Source organism: Xiphophorus hellerii, chromosome 2 (assembly GCF_003331165.1).
Source record: "Xiphophorus hellerii strain 12219 chromosome 2, Xiphophorus_hellerii-4.1, whole genome shotgun sequence".
NCBI classification, from domain to species: Eukaryota; Metazoa; Chordata; class Actinopteri; order Cyprinodontiformes; family Poeciliidae; genus Xiphophorus; species Xiphophorus hellerii.
Window position 1 is genome coordinate 12,822,965 of NC_045673.1, and position 23,201 is coordinate 12,846,165.

At 37.1% G+C, this 23,201-nt stretch overlaps 3 protein-coding genes across 4 annotated transcripts; 2 read left to right on the plus strand and 1 right to left on the minus strand.

The window, feature by feature from the left end:
• Window positions 1-1,268: 1,268 nt before the first annotated feature.
• neto2b (neuropilin (NRP) and tolloid (TLL)-like 2b) lies at window positions 1,269-9,891 on the plus strand. Of its 2 annotated transcripts, XM_032578697.1 has the most exons (12): window positions 1,269-1,916; window positions 3,027-3,083; window positions 3,182-3,340; window positions 4,554-4,802; window positions 4,914-4,961; window positions 5,088-5,215; window positions 5,498-5,599; window positions 5,851-5,977; window positions 6,981-7,094; window positions 7,760-7,890; window positions 8,422-8,514; window positions 8,611-9,891. In XM_032578697.1, exons 1-12 carry the CDS (start codon window positions 1,907-1,909, stop codon window positions 9,061-9,063), a joined length of 1,671 nt encoding a protein of 556 aa, XP_032434588.1. In that variant the 5' UTR covers window positions 1,269-1,906; the 3' UTR covers window positions 9,064-9,891. The 2 variants fall into 2 exon arrangements, with proteins under 2 accessions (XP_032434588.1, XP_032434579.1); XM_032578688.1 differs by having other exon boundaries at window positions 1,269-3,083.
• Window positions 9,892-12,296: 2,405 nt separating this feature from the next.
• LOC116709809 (uncharacterized) lies at window positions 12,297-17,320 on the minus strand. The gene is given in 13 exon segments (XM_032548466.1): window positions 12,297-12,884; window positions 13,332-13,411; window positions 13,507-13,660; window positions 13,792-13,863; window positions 13,983-14,028; window positions 14,126-14,251; window positions 14,331-14,365; window positions 14,367-14,381; window positions 14,473-14,577; window positions 15,327-15,455; window positions 15,947-16,010; window positions 16,900-16,943; window positions 17,037-17,320. Coding segments are annotated over 13 exon segments (1,110 nt in total). The 5' UTR covers window positions 17,091-17,320; the 3' UTR covers window positions 12,297-12,698.
• Window positions 17,321-17,818: 498 nt separating this feature from the next.
• Window positions 17,819-22,910, plus strand: LOC116709815 (ADP-ribosylation factor 4-like). The gene is made up of 6 exons (XM_032548478.1): window positions 17,819-18,037; window positions 19,262-19,342; window positions 19,445-19,554; window positions 20,218-20,289; window positions 21,502-21,627; window positions 21,716-22,910. The coding sequence occupies exons 1-6, from the start codon at window positions 17,971-17,973 to the stop codon at window positions 21,800-21,802; spliced, it is 543 nt and encodes a 180-aa protein (XP_032404369.1). The 5' UTR covers window positions 17,819-17,970; the 3' UTR covers window positions 21,803-22,910.
• The last annotated feature ends 291 nt before the right edge of the window (window positions 22,911-23,201 follow it).

Genomic DNA, 23,201 nt, shown 5'->3' on the forward strand with positions numbered 1-23,201 from the left:
ACCTCGGATTCAGGAAGAGCAGTGTGGTTTTCGTCCTGGTCGTGGAACGCTGGACCAGCTCTACACCCTCGGCAGGGTCCTGGAGGGTGCATGGGAGTTCGCCCAACCAGTCTACATGTGTTTTGTGGACCTGGAGAAGGCGTTCGACCGTGTCCCTCGGGGAGCCCTGTGGGGGGTTCTCCGGGAGTATGGGGTACCGGGCCCTTTGATACGGGCTGTCAGGTCCCTGTATGACCGGTGTCAGAGTCTGGTTCGCATTGCCGGCAGTAAGTCGGGCTCGTTTCCGGTGAGAGTTGGACTCCGCCAGGGCTGCCCTTTGTCACCGATTCTGTTCATCACTTTCATGGACAGAATTTCTAGGCGCAGCCAAGGTGTTGAGGGGATCCGATTTGGTGGCCTTAGGATCTCATCTCTGCTTTTTGCAGACGATGTGGTCCTTTTGGCTTCATCAGATCGTGATCTGCAGCTCTCGCTGGAGCGGTTCGCAGCCGAGTGTGACGCGGCCGGGATGAGGATCAGTGCCTCCAAATCCGAGGCCATGGTCTTGAGCCGGAAAAGGGTAGAGTGCCTTCTCCGGGTCAGGGGGGGTGTCCTGCCCCAAGTGGAGGAGTTTAAGTATCTCGGGATCTTGTTCACGAATGGGGGAAGAAGGGAGCGGGAGATCGACAGGCGGATTGGCGCAGCGTCTGCTGTCAAGCGGGCGCTGTACCGGTCCGTCGTGGTGAAGAGAGAGCTGAGCCAAAAAGCGAAGCTCTCGATTTACCGGTCGATCTACGTTCCCACCCTCATCTATGGTCATGAGCTTTGGGTCATGACCGAAAGAACGAGATCGCGGATACAAGCGGCCGAAATGGGTTTTCTCCGTAGGGTGGCTGGGCTCTCCCTTAGAGATAGGGTGAGAAGCTCAGTCATCCGGGAGGGACTCAGAGTAGAGCCGCTGCTCCTTCACATCGAGAGGAGCCAGTTGAGGTGGCTCGGGCATCTGGTCAGGATGCCTCCTAGACGCCTCCCTGGTGAGGTGTTCCGGGCACGTCCCACCGGGAGGAGGCCCCGGGGAAGACCCAGGACACGCTGGAGGGACTATGTCTCTCGGCTGGCCTGGGAACGCCTCGGGATTCCCCCGGAGGAGCTAGAAGAAGTGGCTGGGGAGAGGGAAGTCTGGGCCTCCCTTCTGAAGCTGCTACCCCCGCGACCCGACCTCGGATAAGCGGAAGAAGATGGATGGATGGATGGATGGATACTTACAGTTTCAGCTGATGATACTAAAGTTTTCCAGAAAAGTCCTCAAAAGACTTTTCCAACTTGTGTAAATCTATCAGTCTCCTTACATATTCATTGTGTTCGACAAAACTGACTCAAATAGATCATTTCAAAGCTCCAAATTAAAGTTTCTTAGAAACCAGTGCTTTTGTTTGCTTTTAATTTTAAAACAGGGTGAAAATGCCTTTCCTTCCTGAAAAAGAACTCAACTAAATACTTCCAAAAGGGAATTCCCAGCTTAAATAACTAACCCAAAGCAGGACATGGCTGTGTTATCAAATAACTTATAACCCTGCTATGATGAGGCACATGCGTAATCATCATTTCCCTCATCCAGCGCCAACTGAGCTCAGACTTAAAACCTCCTGCATCTGCAGAGGGATCATCAGTTTATAGGAGAGCAGGAAGCTGAGCTTTGTGGGAGCTGTCTGTTTACCCTGGAAACCTGTTATGTCAGGAAATGCCGATTATGAATCCAGACTTTTTCCAATGTTTTTTTCACCCACGGCTCTCACTCTGATGAAAATGTGGAAACCGGATCTTGAAAATCAGTAATGTCACCATGCGTTAATCCGAAACCCAGACTTAAAAGGGGATGTGTGGGACACGCAGTTGGTAGAGTTTGAAAATAAAGTCCAGCTAAAATATGCATGCAGGTGAGTGAGATCAATCTGTTTTCTTTGATATGCTTTCTTGCTCTAGCGATTGAGGTGGATTACAGAGTGGCAGGGGCTTCTTTAATCTGACAGCTTTCGTTTTAGACATATATTATGTCGTTCACAAACCTATATCTGTCATTTGCAGTTTAAATCCAGTGGTCACAGGGCATCTAGTTTAAGCTTCTTAGATTCATTTATTTAACGTTTGCATGTTCTGATCTAAAAGTGGTTTAGCGCTGCTTGTTTGCTTTAAAAAGAGAAAGAATTTATTTTTTAAGTCAAGTGTTAATTGATTTTTTCTTATTTTAACTGAGTTAAAACTTTGAATTTTGCCTTCCATTTACATTATGATCAAGTGTAAAGATATTGTAATGAAAGTTAGAATATTTTCCTAATTTTATTATTACTGTATTTACAGTTATTATCTTTTTATTTATATTTTTAATTACATTTGTGCTCATTTAAGTGGTGCAGCACATGGCAGCATTGAAGTGAATATTAAAAACAGGAAAAGTGATTTAAAAAAAATATGTATAATCATGCACCATATTAATGTTGTCAGTAAATGGAGGTTTAAAGCTTGTAGAAAATATTTTTGAATTGTTTACACATTAAACGTAAAATAAGATCAGATGACTTCGGTCAAGATGTTCAAAGGGCTTTTCACTAACTTTTGGTCAGCAGGAAACTTACTTGTTAAAGTAAGTTTATTATAAAGTGCAGTGTATGAATTATGTCACGTGATTTCTCTGTTTACTATGCGACACCCCTGCACTAAATCAAAGGTGGCAGATTGTCAACGGTTCTGCCCTTCATTTAAGCTCTAAAGCAAACTGAAGGAAAAAAAACCACACAAAAGGATGTGATGTTGGCAAACGATTGAGCTGAGAAAGCAAACAGATGGTAAAAGCATCAAGGTCTTACGCGCCATGCGGGATTTTGAACTCCTTACCTCTGACCTCTTATATACATCAAGAGATTCTGCTAGCTGCACCAAGACATCAACCAGAGGAATGCAAATCCTGCTAAGCTCTCTCTATCTTTCTCTTATTCCTTGATTGTTCCCCTCCTCACTGTGGCATCGTGCACCGATGGCTCCTCGTACAGTCTGGATATTCCTCCTATTCACCAAAGAGGGATTTTCTCTTGCACAGAAGATTAAAGGTCATTTTTGTCTTCTCATTGACTCTTATCCTCTTTAATAGGACTGCACAAGTGTGTACACATTCCAAACAGACTGAAGAAGTTTATGTCATTTGTAGATGGAGGTGCAGGACCTAAAGGAAGCAGACCCCCTGAGCAGTCGAGGAACAACCGTCACTGTGGGACCTGGGTTCGGAAATCAGATGGTGGAAGCTTCAGCTCCCCAAACTACCCAAATACGTACCCTCCAAACAAGGAGTGCCTTTATGTACTGGAAGGTAATAACTCTTAATTAGTTATCGACTGTTAAAATGACAAGTTTTATAATGTAAAAAAAAGACTGTCATAAAATTTCAAAACTTTATACTCTTTATTTATTTTGCATTTTGCAGAATTGAGAAAGAATTAGAAAATATCTTAATGTGTAAATGTATCAGTCAGGAGGAGAGTAAAAACACATCAACAGCATTTTATATTTATAACTCGGTAAAAGAAATACCACAAGAAAATGTGGTACATCAGAGTCATTACAAAGCTGTACATTTCTACGAAACCCATGAAGAAACATAAAAAAGAAACCTGCCAACAATAACACTGAAGAAGCTGCGTAAATTTATAGCAGTTTAAGTTGTATTTACACACAGCAGCAATTTGCTGGATTCTCCACATGTGGGAAGAGAAATGAGGTTAAAAAACAAAGGAAAAGACTCAGTATTGGTTAAAAGCTTTTCAGGTCTTGTGGCAGAATTTGTCGTAGTCTGATGAAGCCAAGTGTGAACTTCTGTGGTTTTACAAGAAGTGTTTTTTTTTATGCAGCGCCACCAAGTATTTAGAACATCATTCTCACAATAATGGCAGTAGGAGTGACATGCTGGGGAGTTATTTTTGTCAGGAAGGATGATATAATGAAACACTCTAAGGCCAGTTAGCCTTAACCCAAGAGATTCCAATATTTCCCTAAAAACTGAAGATAAAGTGAGCTTTTGTTTTTAATCAACATAATAGTGAATCCACACATTCAATCATTGTCTGGCCAATCAGAATACAGAACTAAATCTGAGGGAAATCTGAAATCTTGATTTGCATTTTTAGAGAAATTGTACAGGATATATGTCACATCAAGTGGAAGAAGTTTAGAAATTATTTTATTTTGGCCTCAGTTGTATTAAGTAGCAAAACCGTACAATTTAACCAGGGTGTGTACAATTTTTAGATCCATTGTTGATTTTTATTTAAGTGTATTCTGGACATGTTTTTATAGATTAATGAGCATGAACTTCATTTGCTGATGTCATAGTCTTTCACTTCACCTGTTTACATTCCTTTGTAATTTTAATTTGATCTGTTCTGACAAGAAAGGCAATTTACTGGAACCAAGGTAGTTTACATCCAGTTTTGATTGTTCTTTCAATGCGCTGTTTTATTAATAATGCTAAATCCCGGATTGTGGTTTGATGCAGAATAAATAACACACTGCTCATGTTTCTGCAGCCCTGCCCCGTCAGAGGATAGAGTTGCAGTTCAGCAAAATCTTCCAAATCGAAGCGTCTTTTGAGTGTCGGTTCGACCACATCGAGGTGAGGGATGGTCCCTTCAGCTTCTCAACACTCATCAATCGTTACTGCGGCACAGCCAATCCCGGCCGGATCCTCTCCAGCGGGCGCTTCATGTGGATCCGGTTCTACAGTGATGATGAGCTTGAGGGGAAAGGATTCCAGGTCCAGTATACGTTTACTGCAGGTGAATGAAATGCATAAAGTCGGTCTGGTTATGTCTTACAGAAACTTCATTTTTATTTACTTATGTTTTTATACATAAAAAAATACTCTGGTTTTGTAATTTTCTGCAAAGATCCTGAATTTCATCTCCATGTAGGAGGACTTTTAAACCCCATCCCAGGTAGGTCAACCACAAGTCGTATCTCCTTAGATCAGGCTGTCAGTCAATGTCCTGAAAAAGTTAGATTACAATCTGCTTATCTCTTTTTATGCTCCTTGATTATGTTTTGTGTCTGCTGTGGTTCAGATTGTCAGTATGAGCTAACTGGGTTTGACGGCGTGATCCGCTCCCACCAGGTTGAGGAGGAGAACAAAGTGAAGCCGGACCAGGCAGTGGACTGCATCTGGACCATACAAGCCCCAATGAAGAGCAGGGTATGGCATGTGGCATGTTTAGTTTATGCATACATCAATTATCTCCTAAATAAGCGCTTCTTCTAAACATATAGAAATAGGGAATAGGCTGTATGTACTGTATAAAGTCATGTGTGAGATAAAGAAATGGGATTTATCTACAGAATAATGAGTCTCCAGACATTGCGTATTTTATTCCAGCATTTTCTGTTGCTAAATTAACAGGATTTACATGTTGTGACACCATATTAGCTTAAAAAGTAGCAATCCCACAGATTTTTCTCTTTTTTAAATTTCTTTCAGATTTACCTGAAATTCTTGGAATATCAGATGGAAAACTCTAATGAATGTAAGAAGAATTTTGTGGCTGTTTATGATGGCAGTAGTGCCATTGAGGACCTCAAGGTAATACCCTGTCTAACATTTTAGCATATTTTAAACAGAGATGCACCCATCGATTGCCCAGAGAGTGGAATCAGCTTTTTTTTATTATTATTTTGATTGACTCTAATCACTGGCTGGTTTAATTCTGGAAAATCTATATTTTTTTAATTCATTAAGTACATCAAAACTGGGTACTCCTACCACTCTCAGTGTTTAAGCTCATCAATCTGCACACTATGTATTTTGATGAAAGTGCTGGGGGTTTCTTGCAGGCCAAGTTTTGTAGTACAGTTGCTAATGACCTCATGCTGGAGACTGGTTTCGGAGTGGTGAGGATGTGGGCGGATGAGACAAGCCGTCTAAGCCGCTTCAAGATGCTGTTCACAGTTTTCTCTGACCGTGAGTTCCTCCTTCACATTAATATTTGCCTCTCTTTGCATTTTTCCCCATTCAGTTTAAGGGGCAGTTTGATGCATTCAGAGATGTGACTATTAGATCTGTAACAATGGACTCTTGTGGTTACATTAAATCACTGCATCTTAGAGTGAAGATAAGTTTAATATTACTAAAACTACACACCATCTGGTCTTTAGTTTACACTTTAAGAAGCAGTTACATATAATCATGTTTGAAATTAGTACATCCCACAGCAGTCTGTTTTACTAATATATTTGGACATATATAGATATTTAGAAGGAGATTTCAGTAATGTAAACTTTTAAAAACGAAAAAAAAATCTATCTAAAAAAAAAAACAAATTATAAATAAAACCTAAAAATTATATACAGGTATTTCAGTTAACCAATATTTTAAATAAAATCATATTTGAACCCCAAACCAGCTGTGGAGCAAAGACCTGGAAGTGTCATGGTTTGGGGATGCTTTACTGCCCCATAACCAGACCAACTCTCCCTCATATAACCCACCATTAAATCTGCCCGAGGTTGCTTGAGAAAAATATAAGACCGGATGTAAAAATATTGAAGCTGAAGTAGAACTGAACCCTTACACATGACAGTGACCTGAAATATCCCAGTTAAAATATAAAATGGGCTGCACATGCAAAAAGCACACTTTTAAACATCTCCCTGCTGAAAGTGAGCATCTAAACATCGTTGTTAATTTTTCCTTACAATATATATAAAAAAGTAGTTTGTTTACTGAGTAACACATGGTCAAGTTTATGTGTTTACCTGTAATCATATCACTTTTTTAAGTGATAAAGAAAAGCAATTAAACAGCTATCTGAGCATTTCTTTTGAAAGTACTGAATATTAAGTGGGGTGTCCAAAGTTTTCTACATGACAGATATTCTTTATAAGTACACCCCAACCTGAATAAACTGTCTATAACTGGCTGGTCTGCATACGTCCCATTCAACACCACTGTGTCTGTGTTTTAGCTCCCTGTATTGGCGGTGCGTTCTTTTGCCACAGCAACATGTGCATCAACAACTCTCTGGTGTGCAACGGCGTACAAAACTGTGTCTTCCCCTGGGATGAAAACAACTGCCTAGGTACCGCAGTTCTGCCAAAACACTGCCAGAAACATTGCTTGTGCTGTTTGACAGATACTGGTGTCATGTCATGCCTGTGCTTCTCTGCCGTGCCAACATCAAGATGCCAGAGTTGTGTGAAAAATTGTACACTGAATCCACAGAACAACAAATAGTAGGAATTTTTTTGAAAATTCCTCTCTGTGGGAATCTCAGAAGCTTATCATCTTGGCCTGTTTACATCTAAAAACAACAAAAATGTTCTGGGTCATTCGGTCAGGGTAAAGAAAAAGCGGATCCTCTGTCAGTTCTGGGGTTTTAACATTCAAAGTTTGAGAACTTTCAGTCTAACTTTATATGTACTAAACCACTCAGAGAAGATTCCAGAGTTACAATATTTATCAAAATAAGAAAACATATCACTGAAAAAGTATGTGAAAAACTAAGCGCGCAAAATATGTAAAACCCTAGAATTTCAATTTTCTTTTTACCATGACTTTAAGCAGAGAACTCCTATTGAGGTGAGATTTACTGCAGATTTCTGCATTTTTATTCAACTGAGGTTCCAAATTGATACTAGCTAGGAGGCTGGTATAAACTGTTCTGTGGTAACAAGTTAATGACTGCAGTAGAACCTCTGATATTTTCTTCTTGACTTTACATATTCCTTCATGTCTACATTTCAGAGAAAAAGAGCAAAGTTGCTTTCCTTCAAATCACAAAGACTCAGGGAACAATCATCTGCATTTCCACCGGGGTAGTGATGTTACTCCTCATTTTCTCCATAATGGTGCAAGTCAAACAACCACGTAAAAAGGTAATCAAAACCTTCTGTCTTTCATAGAGCCTTTCAAATCACGGCATAATAAAATAATCTAGGCTGTAAATCAATTCTAATCTAACTTCAAAACTCATCTTATCTTGTCATCATTTGCAAAATAAAAATGCACAACAAGACAGCTGTGTGTTATAAACAAAGTATTGTTGTACAGACAGCAAAATGGAAAAGATGGATGTTTGAAAGGTGTTTCTGCCTCTGATTTCCAAACAATGATCACAGAAAGAAAATGCTTCTTCAAGTTTTTGCCATCAAAGGATGGATCCAGGAGTGTGCTTATTTTTTCTCACACATACACATCTTTTCCTTTTGATTTGTTTCTTTCATAAGTAATGACATTGCAGAATTTGTTGTGTTTTTGAAGCTTGATGTTTGATTTAAACAGTTTTACAGACTTGATTATTACAATTATGTCCTGACACATAAAGACCTAGAACTGAAAGAGGGTGTACTTTCTTTCAACCACAACTGTATAAAAATGTATGAACTGTTTTTGATCATATTTTCAAGGTAGTGATACGTAAGAAAAAACTGTTCCAACATCCTCACCTCCAGAAGATGTTTGACCCCCAGCACTACGAGCTGTTTTCTATCAGAGACAAGGTTAACTTCATAACTTTCATCACTTACCAACATACCTATAATTTTCTTTATGTGCATATTAAAATGATATGCCTGATCTTTTTATTGTTTTTTTAGGAGATGTCTGGAGACTTGAGGAATCTTTCAGAGGAACTTCTGTCCCTGCAGGCTCTGAGGAGATCTTCATCAGGCTCTCGCTGTGTTCACGAACATCACTGCGGTTCGCAGGGATCTATCAATTCCATCAAACCCAGCCACAGTTCAAATGTCTTGAGGAAGACGTCCTTGGAGCTCGCCCCGTTCAGAAGGGACAGCCAGACCGCTGCGCCTCCTTTCAGGGGCATAAACAACAGCTCGCGGAAGAAGAGCTGGCCCAGTTTAAAACAGAGCCAAATGCAGAGCCACCCTGCTATCAGGGATCGGGTGCTGTGGCAGCAGGACAGAGTTATGGAAGAAGATGACGAGGAAGAGGAGGAGGAGGGGAGGTATGATCTGTATGTCAGAAGAGCAGGAAGCCGAAGGGGAAAATATGACATGACTCAACAAAGATCGCATTCCATGGACTTTTAACATGAGAAACAAAGGTCAGAGCATTACAAATTACAGGGACTTCAGAGACAATTTTGTGCTGATGTGAATAAAACATGAAGATAAAAGCAGATACAGCTTGTTTGCCATTGTACTTGTCTTATTTCATTAAGGTTACGGCACAGTGTTTGGGTAAAGGGCATGTTAAAGTGAAACTTACGGACTAAGGGACTGCCGAATCTTTCTGGAAGCGGAAACAGTCAGTGACTGTTTGTGGTGTGTTGTGTCTTTCTGCCCAGCCAGAGGTCAACCACAAAGGGTCACCTTTGAAAAATATTTTTTGTATTTGTAATGTGCATGCTTAATCATGGAAATGGTGCGCCCATATAATATGGATTGAATAACCTCTGTCAGAATATATTGCCTGTTTGGTGGCTTCCTAATTTGATTTTGAATCAAAGCACTATTTGTGTTGTTTTTTAAGATTTTTTTGCATTTAATTTAACTTTCCACATTTTCTTAAAGTTTAGACTTGTTAGACTGGAATATTAAAACTGAACAGGTTTTAGGATTTATAAAACCTTTATAGTGAAAACACTAAACAGAGCATTTTCAATGGTTTTATGGGATTAGAATATTTTTAAAGTGACTCAAGCATAAAAAGTACAGGATATAGATCTGTGAAGCCTAGATTGGATTATTCTAAAGTGATTATAGATGCTTTTGTATAGACCTTATGACTTATAAAACCCTTGTGTGAAAAATTGAGGATTCTTAGTTTTCACACATTGAGATGCTTTCTATTTCTCTTTTTTGACAAGTGTGTTTAGGATGCTGAAATGCTTCAACATAAAGTGTAATTTTAATGGACAAATATCTCACAGTTTTTATTTGAGCCATCAACATAAATTATCCAAAAGTGGGTCTTCCCAGTAGTGACACATTTGGTTTCTTGTAACAAGTGTGTTTGCAGGTATGATAACAGGAATTTACCCCACAGAAGTATTTGATCTAGTGTGTTAAATATCCCACTGGCATACAAACCTTTTTCAAAACACTATAAACTTGTGTTAAATATTTCTCATTTCATGACTGACAGTTTGAATTTATGCCTTTCCACACGTGAGAAAAGATCCCTTAACAATTCAGCAGGAATAATCAAAATGAAACCAAAATCCAGAAATTACCTTGAGTTAGACTTTGTATCGTTGTTTTGGTCAGTTTTGAACATGAAGTGTAAACATTAAAAAATAGAACATTTTTATTGTTCTTTATTGACGATATGACCATTCTAGGATTGTTTTCATCTGGTATTTATTGCATTGGCAGCCACAACATTTATAAATTGTGAAGTTTTTAGTTGTGACATTTCAAATTTGTCCAACTCAGTTACTATCTTTAGCAAATTCACTTGGTGGAAAATTACAGCAACAGCAGTCATGTAGATAAACTATCAGGGCTTTTTAGGGCCATTATGTCTGCTCTTTATTATATAGGGTTTTGACCTTTGGTCTGTTGTACCCAAGAATCACTAGTGTGTCAAAGATGTTTACCAACATTAATTTTACAAATGAAAATGTTATTTTTTTTTTTAAAAACTCTACGGAGTTATCAACAGTAAGAAGATGATCTATCGGACACTTTGGAGCTCTTTGTCTGTATTCAAGTGCCCATGAATAGGCATCGAATAAGTGGAACGTTATATAATAGACAGCATAGTTGAAAGCGAAACTAGGTCAACACGTACACCCACTGCAACTGTATGACCTTTTACAGCAGGAAAATGACTCAACAATTTGGTTTGAAATAAGGTCAGCTTTGAACTTGATGAAAAGTAGATCAACCTTTTCTCAGCGAATTTACTGCTCAAGAATTGCTTATGGTGTTTATTTAATCTGAAAAAACAAAAGAAAATTGTGATTTTGCCGTTGCCCTCGGTAACTTCTCATACCATGTAGGGATATCTTTGAAGATATTATCAGTAAACATACACTAGTTGAAGTACTTTTCAGACGTTTCAGCTGATCATGTAGAAGGATTTTGCTATTCTTTTTCCTTGAGGCAAACAATGTCTCTGACATAAATAAGAAGCCAGTCTTTAATTGAAATATGAGTTTGGCTGACACTAATAAAAGTTTTAATCTTCATAAATCTTCATATCAGATCTATTGACAATATTCTTTAATACTCAGTTGTGTTATTTTAGACAAAAGTGCTCAAAAAGACCGTTTGCAATGTAGAGGAGAGAAGCAAAGCCACAACCTTTTCTGAAAGTTGGTCATCTGCTTAAAACACTGTTTTATTTCAGTGTAGCTGGTGAATGTTTAGGCAACAATGTTGTAAATGATTGATGGCCATAAAACCTTCATTTGCCTCAGCATGTGAACACACCCATCAGCTACAAGTCAAGAAAGTTTCCTTCTTGTTAACTTTGATATTGGCAAAAAGTGAATCATTGATAAAGTTATGTCATGGTCAATATTAATAGCAGATGACCTAACAGTCATGTTTTGGCCATATAAGTATTTCTAATATTTGACTGTGTCTACATTTTTCTGCAGCTACTTTGCCAGTTCTAGGGTGGAGTTGATTTTGCTCTAGAGTTTCTACATTCATTGTGACACGTTCAACAAGATGTCGAAAAACATTCTTTAAAGATGTTGATTCATGTTGATATGAGAGCATCGAGCAGTTGTAATTTTGTCAGCTGCACATCCATGACGTAAATCTCCTGTTTTGCCCTTCTAGATTGATATCTGGTGAGTGTGGAGGTCGTTGGACTAATGTAACCTAAGTAGCCATCAGAAGATGGGCACACTGTGCCAAAATAAAAAGTTTGGAAAAGGCTGGAATTGAGCATGAACAATTACTTTAAAAAAACACTGTCAAAGGAACACTATCAACTTAAAAACATGCAAACATGGTCGTGAGTGTACAGTACACCCAACATGTGTGTGGGTGGGCGTGTAGGGGTGCGTGTGGGGGTGTACGTCCCATGTGTGACCCTAGCTGCTTAAACATGCACTGCATCCTTTTATGAGATACGTTAACAGCTGTGGTTACACAGGATTGTGACAATGCAGATACAGTGTTCTCTTTCAGTTCTGTCACAACTCAGCATTCCTCAGGGCTCCAGCACTTAAAGAATCCAAACATTGAACTTACTGCCATAGCACGTGTTTGTGAAATGATATAACTTTTCCTGTAAAGAACACACACGTCACAAGATTCACGTGGATCCTTTTTAACAAGAAGATTGAAAAATCACAAGCCACTGAATGGTTGGTCATAGAAACCTTTTAATGATCAAAATGAATAAATATAAAATGATAGACATACCAAGATAAGACCAATTACAAAACACTTTAAAGACAATGACATAAAATTAGTTGTTTCTTTTATCTTCAAGCATCTATACATCTGTATAAACTGATAAAGAGAATACCATATATCCTTAACACATTTAAACCTAAATTATAAGTGATATAAATACAACTTCAATCAAAGGATGACAAAATTCACACAATGGTTTCAGTAACATACGTATAAGCTTTTTCCTTCATTAAAAATACAATCTTTTTTACATTTTCAGTTCACAAGTTGAGTTTGTGTTTCAGGTTACACAGCCATGTTGTCATAAAGTGTCCAGTTTGTCTTTCTGAGATCAGTGCTCCATGTCAGAGCATAACAACATCAGTAAGTGCATTTTTTTTTGTCAGTGACTGAAAAGATTCCTCAAAGAAGGGCCTGTGTTTATATCTCAGCAGAGGTGTGAATTCCCCAAGAACAGCATCTGTGAAGTTAGGTCGTCTCCAGGCGTAGACCATACTGTTTAGGAATCCTTGGAGAGACACAGTGGCAGCCTAAGACAATAATAAAAATATACAATGTTGTAAAAACAAACTCAGCTTCTTTTGAACCATTAAAATTCTAAAACCTATTTGACAAAATAGGTTGTAAACGAGGTGGCCATACTACCCATTTTACCCATTTTAGGTAGTTTTACTACCCATAGGTAGTATTTGAAAAATACTACCTATTTCAGTAATTTCTGAAAGTATTTATATTGGTTCTGAAAGTATATTTTGGTTGTATTTATGCCTAAGTTTGTCATTACAAAAGCAACTTCAACTCTCATTTAGCAGCTTTCAGTTCCATTGTCGTGGCCTTCCTCATGCCATTTTAGTTTTCACTATTTTCAGTAACAGAAATGAATACATATTGTAAGCAACAAGTCTGAACGTAGCTGGAAAAGCTGTAAACAATTATGGCATATGGCATTTTATCTCAGAAGCTCTTCTGATACAAACCTGTATCAAATACAGCCAATATAAACTGTCTTGTTTAACATTCCTTTGGATCAAGGGAGACATCAGAAGAAGGAGGAGCGCTACAGAAGAATCAAGTGTAAAATATTAATTTTCAAGCTAAAATACAGATTATTGTTAATTTTAATTGTGTGGGTATGTGTGTGTGTGCAAGTACCTGGAGCCCAACAGAATAATATGACCATAACGATATTTCGTGCTGTAGAAAACACTCTTCTGAATTGCCTTCTTGAATGCCCATCTCCCTCCACAGGGAAGAGCCCAACTTGCATGTACTTTTCATGCCACTTCCCGATTTTCCAATAAATAACCTGAAGAAAACAGGAAATAATATCTGTGTCTTAAGATGGTGTTGTCAAACCACCATGTTATAATGGAACTGTTTCTATTTGAAAGGCTTTTTAATGTTGATGTTGACATAATCTGACTGCTGATTACTCACAGAGCAAGACAACATTGCTGTTATCACTGCAATGGCAAGGAAAGCTCTGATGAAAGTATCATGTGTCTCATCCTAAAAAATATATTAAAAACATTTAAGGACATTGTTAGCAAAGAATTGTACATGACCTATGAACAAAATGCAGCAATGGCAAGGAACAAAGTTTACAACAGCAGGTTCAGGACACTCACCACTCCAACACAAGGATCCTTCCAGACATGCAAGAACAAAATACAGCTGGAAAAAATATATTAAAAAAAGAATATAAAAATTACACAAGACAAATTCCAGTAAATTAGTGTGAGTTTAAATTATGGACCACCTGCATGCTCACCTGTGACAGTACGAGCTACCGTTATCACTGAGCCCATACTGTGAGCTGGAGGTTGTAGGAATTAATGTGGCAGGTTTTATCAACAGAGTGCACACATAAGCAAAGTAAATGGCAACTGGCGTCAACCTGTGATACAGGAGAGGAGAGTTAGCTGCTGCTTGCTTATGAAAACTTTGGTATGACAATGGAAAGTTGAAAGACTCACCACACAAAGGCATATAAAGGAATCGCTTTGATTTTTTCTCCTACACTGACTCTACAAATCAAGACAGAAAGGCATAAAATGACTAAATCTTTAAACATTATGAATTCAAGTAAATCAAAATAAGGTCTTATTTTTGCCTCACATGTTCATCTTCTTCATCTGATGCTCTGTCCCTCCAGCCCTGGATAGCATTCCTCGACTTCAAGGCATAAACGACGGCCAACAAGAATGAAATGAAATAGAATGTCTGGAAGACACAGTTACACAATTACACAAGAAATCATTCACAGTAGTGCTCATTTAAGTTATAATAAGGAATAATCTAAAGTACAGTAACGCATGCAAGTATTTAACGCTTCAAGTCAGCTGGGGAGATCAGAGGAGTTTCAGACATTTTTATGATGATTGTCTTTATTATGTTCTTTCAGGACATTTTTACTATTTCTACAAACTTTCTAAAACTGTAACTTTGTGTGTAGCTTTACCCGAACATAAACCATGTCTGTGGACTAAATGCATAAGAGATGCTGAGTCGCAGGAGCATATCTTCATTAATTTGTTTTAAAACTTTGAGTTAAGACCATATAAGCTGGAAGTTCATCAGTAAAAGACAAAAGCCACAAACGCTCAGCCTATCATTCTTAAAGATGGCACTGTGAAGTGAAGCAAACTATAATTATAAGCACTTTTGTTTGTCAGAGAGCAGGATAAAATAACATATCTTTTATTTATTAGTATGTTATAAACAAATAACATTTTTCAATCTTACTATTTTGAAATTATAAATACATTGTTAGTCGTTATTAAGTTATACCATTTTTACTAGAATTTTTTGGAATCTAAATTGGTTACTTTAATCCATTTTATTGAATCTCATTCTTGTCTTTTAACCTAGAATTTGAAGGAAGTTTCCTTCTGTAAAAAAATAAATGAAATCTGCCCAAGCATGAACCAGCCCTGTAAATGATTTGCGTTACTGAAAGTACGGTTTCTCACCAGTGACAAGGGGAGGAGGTATGGGCAGACGACGCCATTGAAAGGGTGAACTTTGTTTATGACACCGGTATACAGCAGGATGATAGCAGCCAGCAGGTCGGCCAGAGAGAGCTGCACCAAGAGGTGAACCTGTAAAGAAATACTCTTAAAACATGCTGATTTGATGTAAAATTGTACTGGTCAGAAAAACCTCAACAAATGAAATGAGTCATTCTCCACCTAAACGTTCATATCCCGTGAAATTGTTTCAAATTTTGCCATGTTCATCCACAAACGTCGATGTATTTTATTGAGGTTTTTGTGATAGACGAACATAAATTACTCCATGCCTGTGAAGTGAAATGATAATGATTGAGTTTCTTTTTTTTATTTTTTAACTTATGTTTAAAAGTGCTAGAAGCACTCTTCTTGTAAATTGCTTTGTTACTCCATTCCTTTCAGGGCTTATCACAAAACTCTAAATACAGTATCTTAAAATTTGTGATTGTCTCATGACAAAATGTTAAAAGGTACAAGTAGTAATAATGATCTTTTAAGTCATTTCAGCTATGACTTAGTAAAAAAAAAAAAATCCACAACATAACATCACAAAAATGAAAAATATAAGAACCTGGACTCACTTGTCCTCTTAGGTGTCTCCATCTTACTGTTGAAACCAGCAAGACTGAACAACTCCCAGTTACACTATGGATATTGAAGAAATAGTGAGATTAGAGGAAATCTTTTATTTTAATTTTAAACAAACTCTAAGCTTCCAAAAAGAAACAAAAAGTGAAAAAGACCCTTAAATCTTTAAGTTAAATAAAAAAGAAGATTACATCACTTGAAATGCAAACACATGTCTTCAAATAGAATGATTTTCATAAAATCTGCCAAGACGATAATTAAAATATTATACTTTTGGATTTGTGTGAACATGACAGCTATAAACTAATGTGTACAGTAAACAACATTTTTAAAATCATGAATTTGATAAATATTCCATATATATGGTAAAAAAACAACCAGATTTGATTAATTCTGTATTTAATTAGAAGCTATAAGTTAACACTGCTAAGGTAAAACACAAAGGCAAATTATCTTCTGTATATGTGCAACTAAATTCCAATGAAGCCAAAAATGTGTTACTATAAAAACAAAAAAAACACTAAACTGATGACTCCGTCACCTGATCTGTACTGAATCATGCTAGAACAACTTTAACACACCTGTGTAATATGTAAAAACATAACCCCTGGTTCAGTAAAACACAGTATTCTTAGAAGACAAAACATTGAATTTGACAGACTCTACTGGGAATAACTAAGGTACAACTCCAAGTTATGAAAGTCACGCAGCTACATTATGTAAGAGCACTTTGGAAATCCAAAAAAAGAAAGAACATTTCCTTCATGAGCATGCTGCTATGCAGGTTTGGCAAATATGTGTTGGAGAAGTAATAGAATGCCCTTAATGAGCTGCAGACACAAAACCATGTTTACATCAGTTTTATTTGGAAATATTCAGAATAAAACTGAATATTTCTGAGAATATTCAGTTTTATTCCAGGAAATATAATTAATAATCACAATACCTGAGAGAGAGCAACACTATGTACAATGTAGAGAGAACATCAATCTGTAAAAACAAAATGAAAAAAAGCTTTAAACCATAAGCAGAAGTGCCCTTGAGAAACATTGCAAATGCCGAAAAAAATACTTTCTTAATTACCTGTTTTCTGCCCAGTAATCCACTGAAATCCACAGTAGAATTTGATATATTCATATTTTCACATTCAGTACATCTGCTGCTATGAAATGTGTCTTCATTACAGTCCTCTGTGAAACTGTTTTAACCTGTCACAGGACACATTCTTTATAAACGTCTCCGTCTTATCACATGCTGCTGCTTTGACTCCACCTGCTTGGAGATTTTGTTTAAGTAAGAGCTGTTGGCATCATGGCATTCTTTCAAACAGGAATCCCCACATGAGCAATCTTACTTCCAATAAGGATAATAAATAATTTCCACTGAAACATTTCTTTTGAATTGCTCTAGCAATTGTATTTAAAATTTTTTGTTTGCCTCTACTTGTTTTTCTGCTGCTATATTGTGCAGTTGCACAAATTACATAGCGGTATATTTTAACTGATATAAATGTCTCAGTGTGTCATTTATATATGTAGAAATCTATAACTCTACGTTTAGATTTCAATAAAACAAATACAGCTTGGTTTGTACTGAATAGAAGCTGTAAATGCCGTGAAACAGTGACATCTAGTGGTACTTCTATGGACGTGACTGGGCTTTTAAGTTAATTAAAGTTTGGCGGGGGGGGGGGAAACGTAACAGTACACGTTATTTTACGCTTTCTTCTGGATTGAAATGTATTTTCCCCATCAACCAATTAAGTGGACATAAACCACTAGGTTTGTCTAAAAACACTTAAAAAAATTATGTAAAATCTTTCGGCGTTGCTCTGTGTTTAAGGACAAATAAAGCTGGTTCAGACTGATGACGTTGTGCCTTCCACGTTTACACCGGACGTGGCAGTCTGGAGTGAAATCACAGTAACTTCCCTCCCGTGTAAAATACATTTCGCTTTGCTGTTGTAGTGGTTAAACATCACTTCTAGTTTTAAATAGTCCAACATCCTCGGGCAGCCATGGGGCTCACCATCTCGTCGATCTTCGGTCGGCTGTTCGGGAAGAAACAGATGAGGATTCTGATGGGTGAGTAAAAAGTTTTGTTTGGCTAACGGCGGTTAGCATCGCTTACTCCAGAAAATTGAGATGAAGCAAGTTTAAAACTACTGTTCAAGGGTAAGTGTGATAAGATGGAAACGAAACGGGGTGTGCATTGTTTCCGGAAAATAAATCTTAATGTCCCCCTCCAAAAAAAAAAAATAGACGGTTTTCGTTAAGATGTTTGGCGCAACAGGCTTTTAATGTGGCCTCCTTTATGGAATGTTAGCGATATGTAAATGAAAAGTTAAGCGCCGAACTTTAAAAAGTTACGGTTTCCAAAATCCTCCAAATTATCACGCAAACAATAATGCTCAAATCAACCCACGGTTTGATCCCATGGGGATGGAAAAGTATAAAAAAAGAATACACTGATCGCAGCAAACAACTAGAAATAAATCTTCACTGTTCTGGAAGTTTGAGATGCTTCTATAAAGGGTTTTATTTGTGGATTAAATGTTTTTTTAATTAAATGGAAATCCAGATTAGTTGGACTCATAAGAAAATACGCATGTGTAAACCATCAAACCATCATTAAATTTGAATTGGACGGTGATTTACAAAGTCTACAATAATTATTTACACAGGAAACAAAGGTGGGAGAGCGAAAAACATCTTTCAGTCATAATTTGAAATTGGTGTTTAAAAAGAACTTGAAATGTTTATAGTCCAACCTAAATTGACAATTATCCCTGTAATTTTGTAGGCTTGGGGAACTCCTATAGGTTCCTCGACATTGACTACCTATGCTTTTTTTATGATCTGGAAATAATTTTGACCAAAAGAAAAGTTGATTTTGTTGGTGGGGTGAAAACATAGTAGCTTTTTTAAAAAAGTAGAGACAATCTAAGAGACCAAAGAAGCAGCAAAGGGCCTCTTAATTTTGCTGTCAGAATAGCATTGATTCATAGTTTGTGGAATCTACAAATAGTAAAATCCAACAACTGGATTTTATATTATAAGTGTTATTTAAAAAACAAACAAACAAACCCTGAAAAACTTTAGAGGTTTGAGTTCACCAAAAATAAAATATTGAGATATGCGTAGAAACATGACTCTAGCACAGACAGTATTACTTACTTCAGAAGTTGCTCTCTTGGCAGAAAATATCAGCACTAACTTTCGTACAGTCAAATACTGTTTTTGTTTTACTGTGATGATTAGGTGAGGAGTTCTTTAAATAATTTGTCATATTCTCTCTACCCTCCTCAGTTGGACTGGATGCTGCTGGAAAAACAACAATCCTGTACAAACTGAAGCTTGGTGAAATTGTGACCACTATCCCAACCATTGGTATGAATTTTAGTTGAACGTATCCCTTTTTAAAAAAAAAAAGAAAAGTACTTCTCTCAGTTTTCATGATAATGTTTTTGGTCTGTCCCTTTTCTGTGAAAGGATTCAATGTGGAGACGGTAGAATATAAAAATATCAGCTTCACCGTTTGGGATGTGGGTGGCCAAGACAAGATCAGACCTCTCTGGAGGCATTACTTCCAGAACACACAGGTATGAGATCATCTTTAGTTTGAAGTTACAGAGAAAACCCTGTTATGTAACTACAACATAATGCGAAACTTTTTCAGGAGGGGATTTATCACAGTGCAGTGATTCAACTATTAAACTCCCTAGATGTTTTATTCTTTCCTCCTATCTTTCTCTGTTATTTTACTTCCTTGTTTGCTTTTCTATTGTTGACTTGGAGAATGTTCAGTCCGTAGTTTTTGTTTGTAGCAGAAAACAAAATGTCGATATTAGATTAAAGTAATTTATACAAAAAGCAGAACATTCTAGTTCTTGAACAGGTCAAATAAGGCGAAATTACATAATCACTCAATAATGAGTGATTCTAAGGCAAATCTTTTCTTTCTGCTGCATGAGAATGTTGCAACGCGATAAGCAATCGCGGTTTAACACTGTGAAGTCACAAAAAAGTTGCAATAAAGTTCTAATGATTGTTCTCTGTGCTTGATCTAAATAAAATGTTATTTATGAGAAGGTATTTTCAAATTTAGCTGGAAAATCTTGATGTTTCCCACAAAGTTTTCCTAAAAAGTTAAATAACTGAACACAAGGTTAATATTGTTTTGGTATTAGATCTAAACATGATATTAATTGTGCAATACTAAACATCTATTCCATTGTAATTCTTTTTTATTTTTTATTTCTTAGGGTCTTATCTTTGTAGTGGACAGTAATGACAGAGAACGAATTGTTGAGTCTGCAGAGGAGCTCTCCAAAATGGTACGTTATCAAAACTGTGACATTAAATTTTATTTATTCTTGTGTTTTTTTTTTTTGAGCTGAGGGTGTCCAAAAATTCCTTGGAGTTTACTAGAAAGGCTTGTTCAGTGTTATCATTGCCAGAAGAGGTTTAGCTGGTTTTGTAGCTGCAGGAGTTCACATCAGGATAAATGTCTAAGCGATGAGGTCATTAAAAGCAATAATAATGATTCTCTATTCGTTCCAGCAGCATTTATGTAATTATGGCTCTGACTCAGCTCATCTTTGAGTAACACTGATGATCAAAGGTTTCACTTTCTTTCTCTAAGTCGCCTTTAAGAGGCTCATAAATCTTATTATGAGGTTAAATAATAAACGATATTTGGAGGCCTCTTTATGACAGTCTAGTTCTGATTGGCAGCATTGCTCTGAATTTACTTCCCAGTGAAAACTTTTTTCACAATACATTGATTTTTTTTTTTTTTTTACACTTTATTTTTACCTTAAAGCTTAGAGTGATGGAAAAGAATATCAAAGTGTAGATGTAAGTTGTGTCAAACTGTTTGGATAAATGAATTTTTTTGCTGCATGGCCTCCAAAGTAGTCTGGTGCTTACAGGAATTCTAGAGTCTTTGTTCAGAAAATCTTTGAAGGATTTGGGACTTTTTGATTGAGAGAAATGAGCACAACCTATGAAAGGATCCAGACATGTTTCTGGGGAAAGACTAAATATACTGGTAATCATTTGTGCGGCTTGTCATGTTTCTAATTTCATAATGTACGTACTTTATTTTTTTTTTCTCCATTTTTTTTCTGTAAATTGGATAGTCGGTGATGCACCAGTCAGATTTTTTTATTTAACCATCACCAATTTCCAGATGACTTTTAAGAACTCATCTGTCTTCCCACATCAGAGAAAACAAACCTGCCTGTTCTTTATTAAGTCTTACAGAAAACTATTGAATTACAAGCTTATCCTTACCTTGTGCATCAAATCTCTAAAGTCAAATTCCACCAGAAGACATGGTGGTAGTTCATGCATTAGACTGAAATTTGTCGTAGTTCTTAGTTTTAATGAATTTATAAATAGGAAAAAAAAAATAATAATAATTTTTCAGTATTTCACCTGGTGGTCACAAGTCAGAGCGGACCGGGTCATAGTTTATTATTTTTGACTTTTGGCCAAATTAATCTGTGCTGTTGTATCTGATGGGGAATCTGTAATTCTTGCAGCTTCAGGAAGATGAGCTGAGAGATGCCGTCTTGCTGGTATTTGCCAATAAGCAGGACCTTCCAAATGCCATAACAGTCAGTGAACTGGCAGAGAGACTTGGCTTACATTCACTTCGCAGCAGAAAAGTGAGTAATCACTCTCGCTTTAAATCTGAGGGCTTTATTGAGTTGTGATGGTCACCCCCTGAGAGCCACACGCCCTTTCTCTCCACAGTGGCACATCGAATCCACCTGCGCCACCCAGGGCACCGGGCTATATGAAGGACTTGACTGGCTGTCCAAAGAGCTGTCGAAGAACTAATGAAGGATTTGCTGGACAGCAGAGTGTGACTGATCAACACGGGACATGAGAAAAGACTCAGATGTTCAATCCAGAGCCAGTTTATTTTAGCACCAATGTTTACAAAAAAAATCCTCCAGCCTATTGGACAGTTAACTCAGTTATGATAACCTCTGTTTTATTCTTTGTTTTTGTTTTTTTATATATATTTTCAGTAGTTTCTTTGTGCATGGTTCCTTTTCACACTCATTCATTTACTCTTCCTGTTTCATGGTGAGCAAAATTATAGTTTTGGAGATTTCACAGAAAGAAATGCATTTATAAATTTAGGATTGATGGTAGAGGTCGACTAGTGGTCTCCCACAAGCTGTTAATTGCCGTACTCCCTTGCTGTTATTTAATTTCTGGATGCTTTGTCTTTTGTTTTAATTCTGTGCCAGCTAACTGTTTTGTAGATCTGTGGCTTGATGAATAATTTGCTTCTAGTTTGGTGCCAAAAAACATATTGCCTTCTGGTCCCCTGTGGTAGAGACCTCAGTTATTCATTTCATGGTGCAGTTATTAGGTGAAGCTCCTCCTTGTGATGCATTTATGTCTTTGTGCTTTTGCGAGATAAAGTTATGCAACTCTCCGCTTTGTGCTGCATTATATGCTGTGTTGCAGCAGAACCACAACACTGTGAGTGTAGATTGATGTCTTGCAACTTCCTTATAAACTCTTGATCTCACTTATCTCAGTTTCTTGTGAATTTGTTTTCACATGCTTTGTTTTGTGCTTTAAGACCAGCAAAGTTTTTTGTTTTTTTTTTTACTTTTCTGTCATCTAACAGAAAGTAGCTTCGGCCCAAAGGAGGAAGGAAGTGTTTTCTCAGTGTTGACACAGGACCTGAGACATTGCAACACTGTGAAATCTCATAGTATTTCCCCCTTTTTAAAAAAATTTCCAGCAACATGTAATGTTGACTTTGTTGTACTGTGTAACAAACACTGTAAAGTATTAATTACTTTCCTCTTTCTCTTTAATAAAACACACAGCATACTGACCTATCAGTTTATCTTAGTGTACATTAATATTTGTTGTCAGTGTCTTTTAAAACAAAAAGCTCTGAATAAAGCCGCTGTTACACTAACCTGTTTTCAGTATTTTTTAATGATCCTGCACTCTTACAAAGATCTGCACCTGAAAAGAAGTTTAGAGTTTTATTTTTTTTAAACATGCCACTGCTTTAAAAAGATTTTTTCTGTTTGAAAAGAGAACAAATCTGAAGAGGGAACTAAAGATTAGTGTTACGGCAACGAAGAGCGTGAAAAGATGCAAAACGCTTGTCATAAATATGTTTACACAGATTACTTTGGGTCTAAATGATATTTATCATGCTGTAGTTTTTTTTTCCAAAACTTGTTCTCCTTCTACACTGCTA

What these genes read in the sequence shown, in the direction of transcription:
- LOC116709815 (XM_032548478.1), top strand. Translation starts at nt 17,971, where the DNA reads ATGGGGCTCACCATCTCGTCGATCTTCGGTCGGCTGTTCGGGAAGAAA. An exon ending in GACCACTATCCCAACCATTG is followed by an intron (nt 19,343 to 19,444) that starts GTATGAATTTTA and finishes TTTCTGTGAAAG; the next exon opens with GATTCAATGTGGAGACGGTA. An exon ending in ATTACTTCCAGAACACACAG is followed by an intron (nt 19,555 to 20,217) that starts GTATGAGATCAT and finishes TTTATTTCTTAG; the next exon opens with GGTCTTATCTTTGTAGTGGA.
- neto2b (XM_032578688.1), top strand. Translation starts at nt 3,011, where the DNA reads ATGGCTCCTCGTACAGTCTGGATATTCCTCCTATTCACCAAAGAGGGA. An exon ending in TCTTGCACAGAAGATTAAAG is followed by an intron (nt 3,084 to 3,181) that starts GTCATTTTTGTC and finishes TGTCATTTGTAG; the next exon opens with ATGGAGGTGCAGGACCTAAA. An exon ending in GTGCCTTTATGTACTGGAAG is followed by an intron (nt 3,341 to 4,553) that starts GTAATAACTCTT and finishes ATGTTTCTGCAG; the next exon opens with CCCTGCCCCGTCAGAGGATA.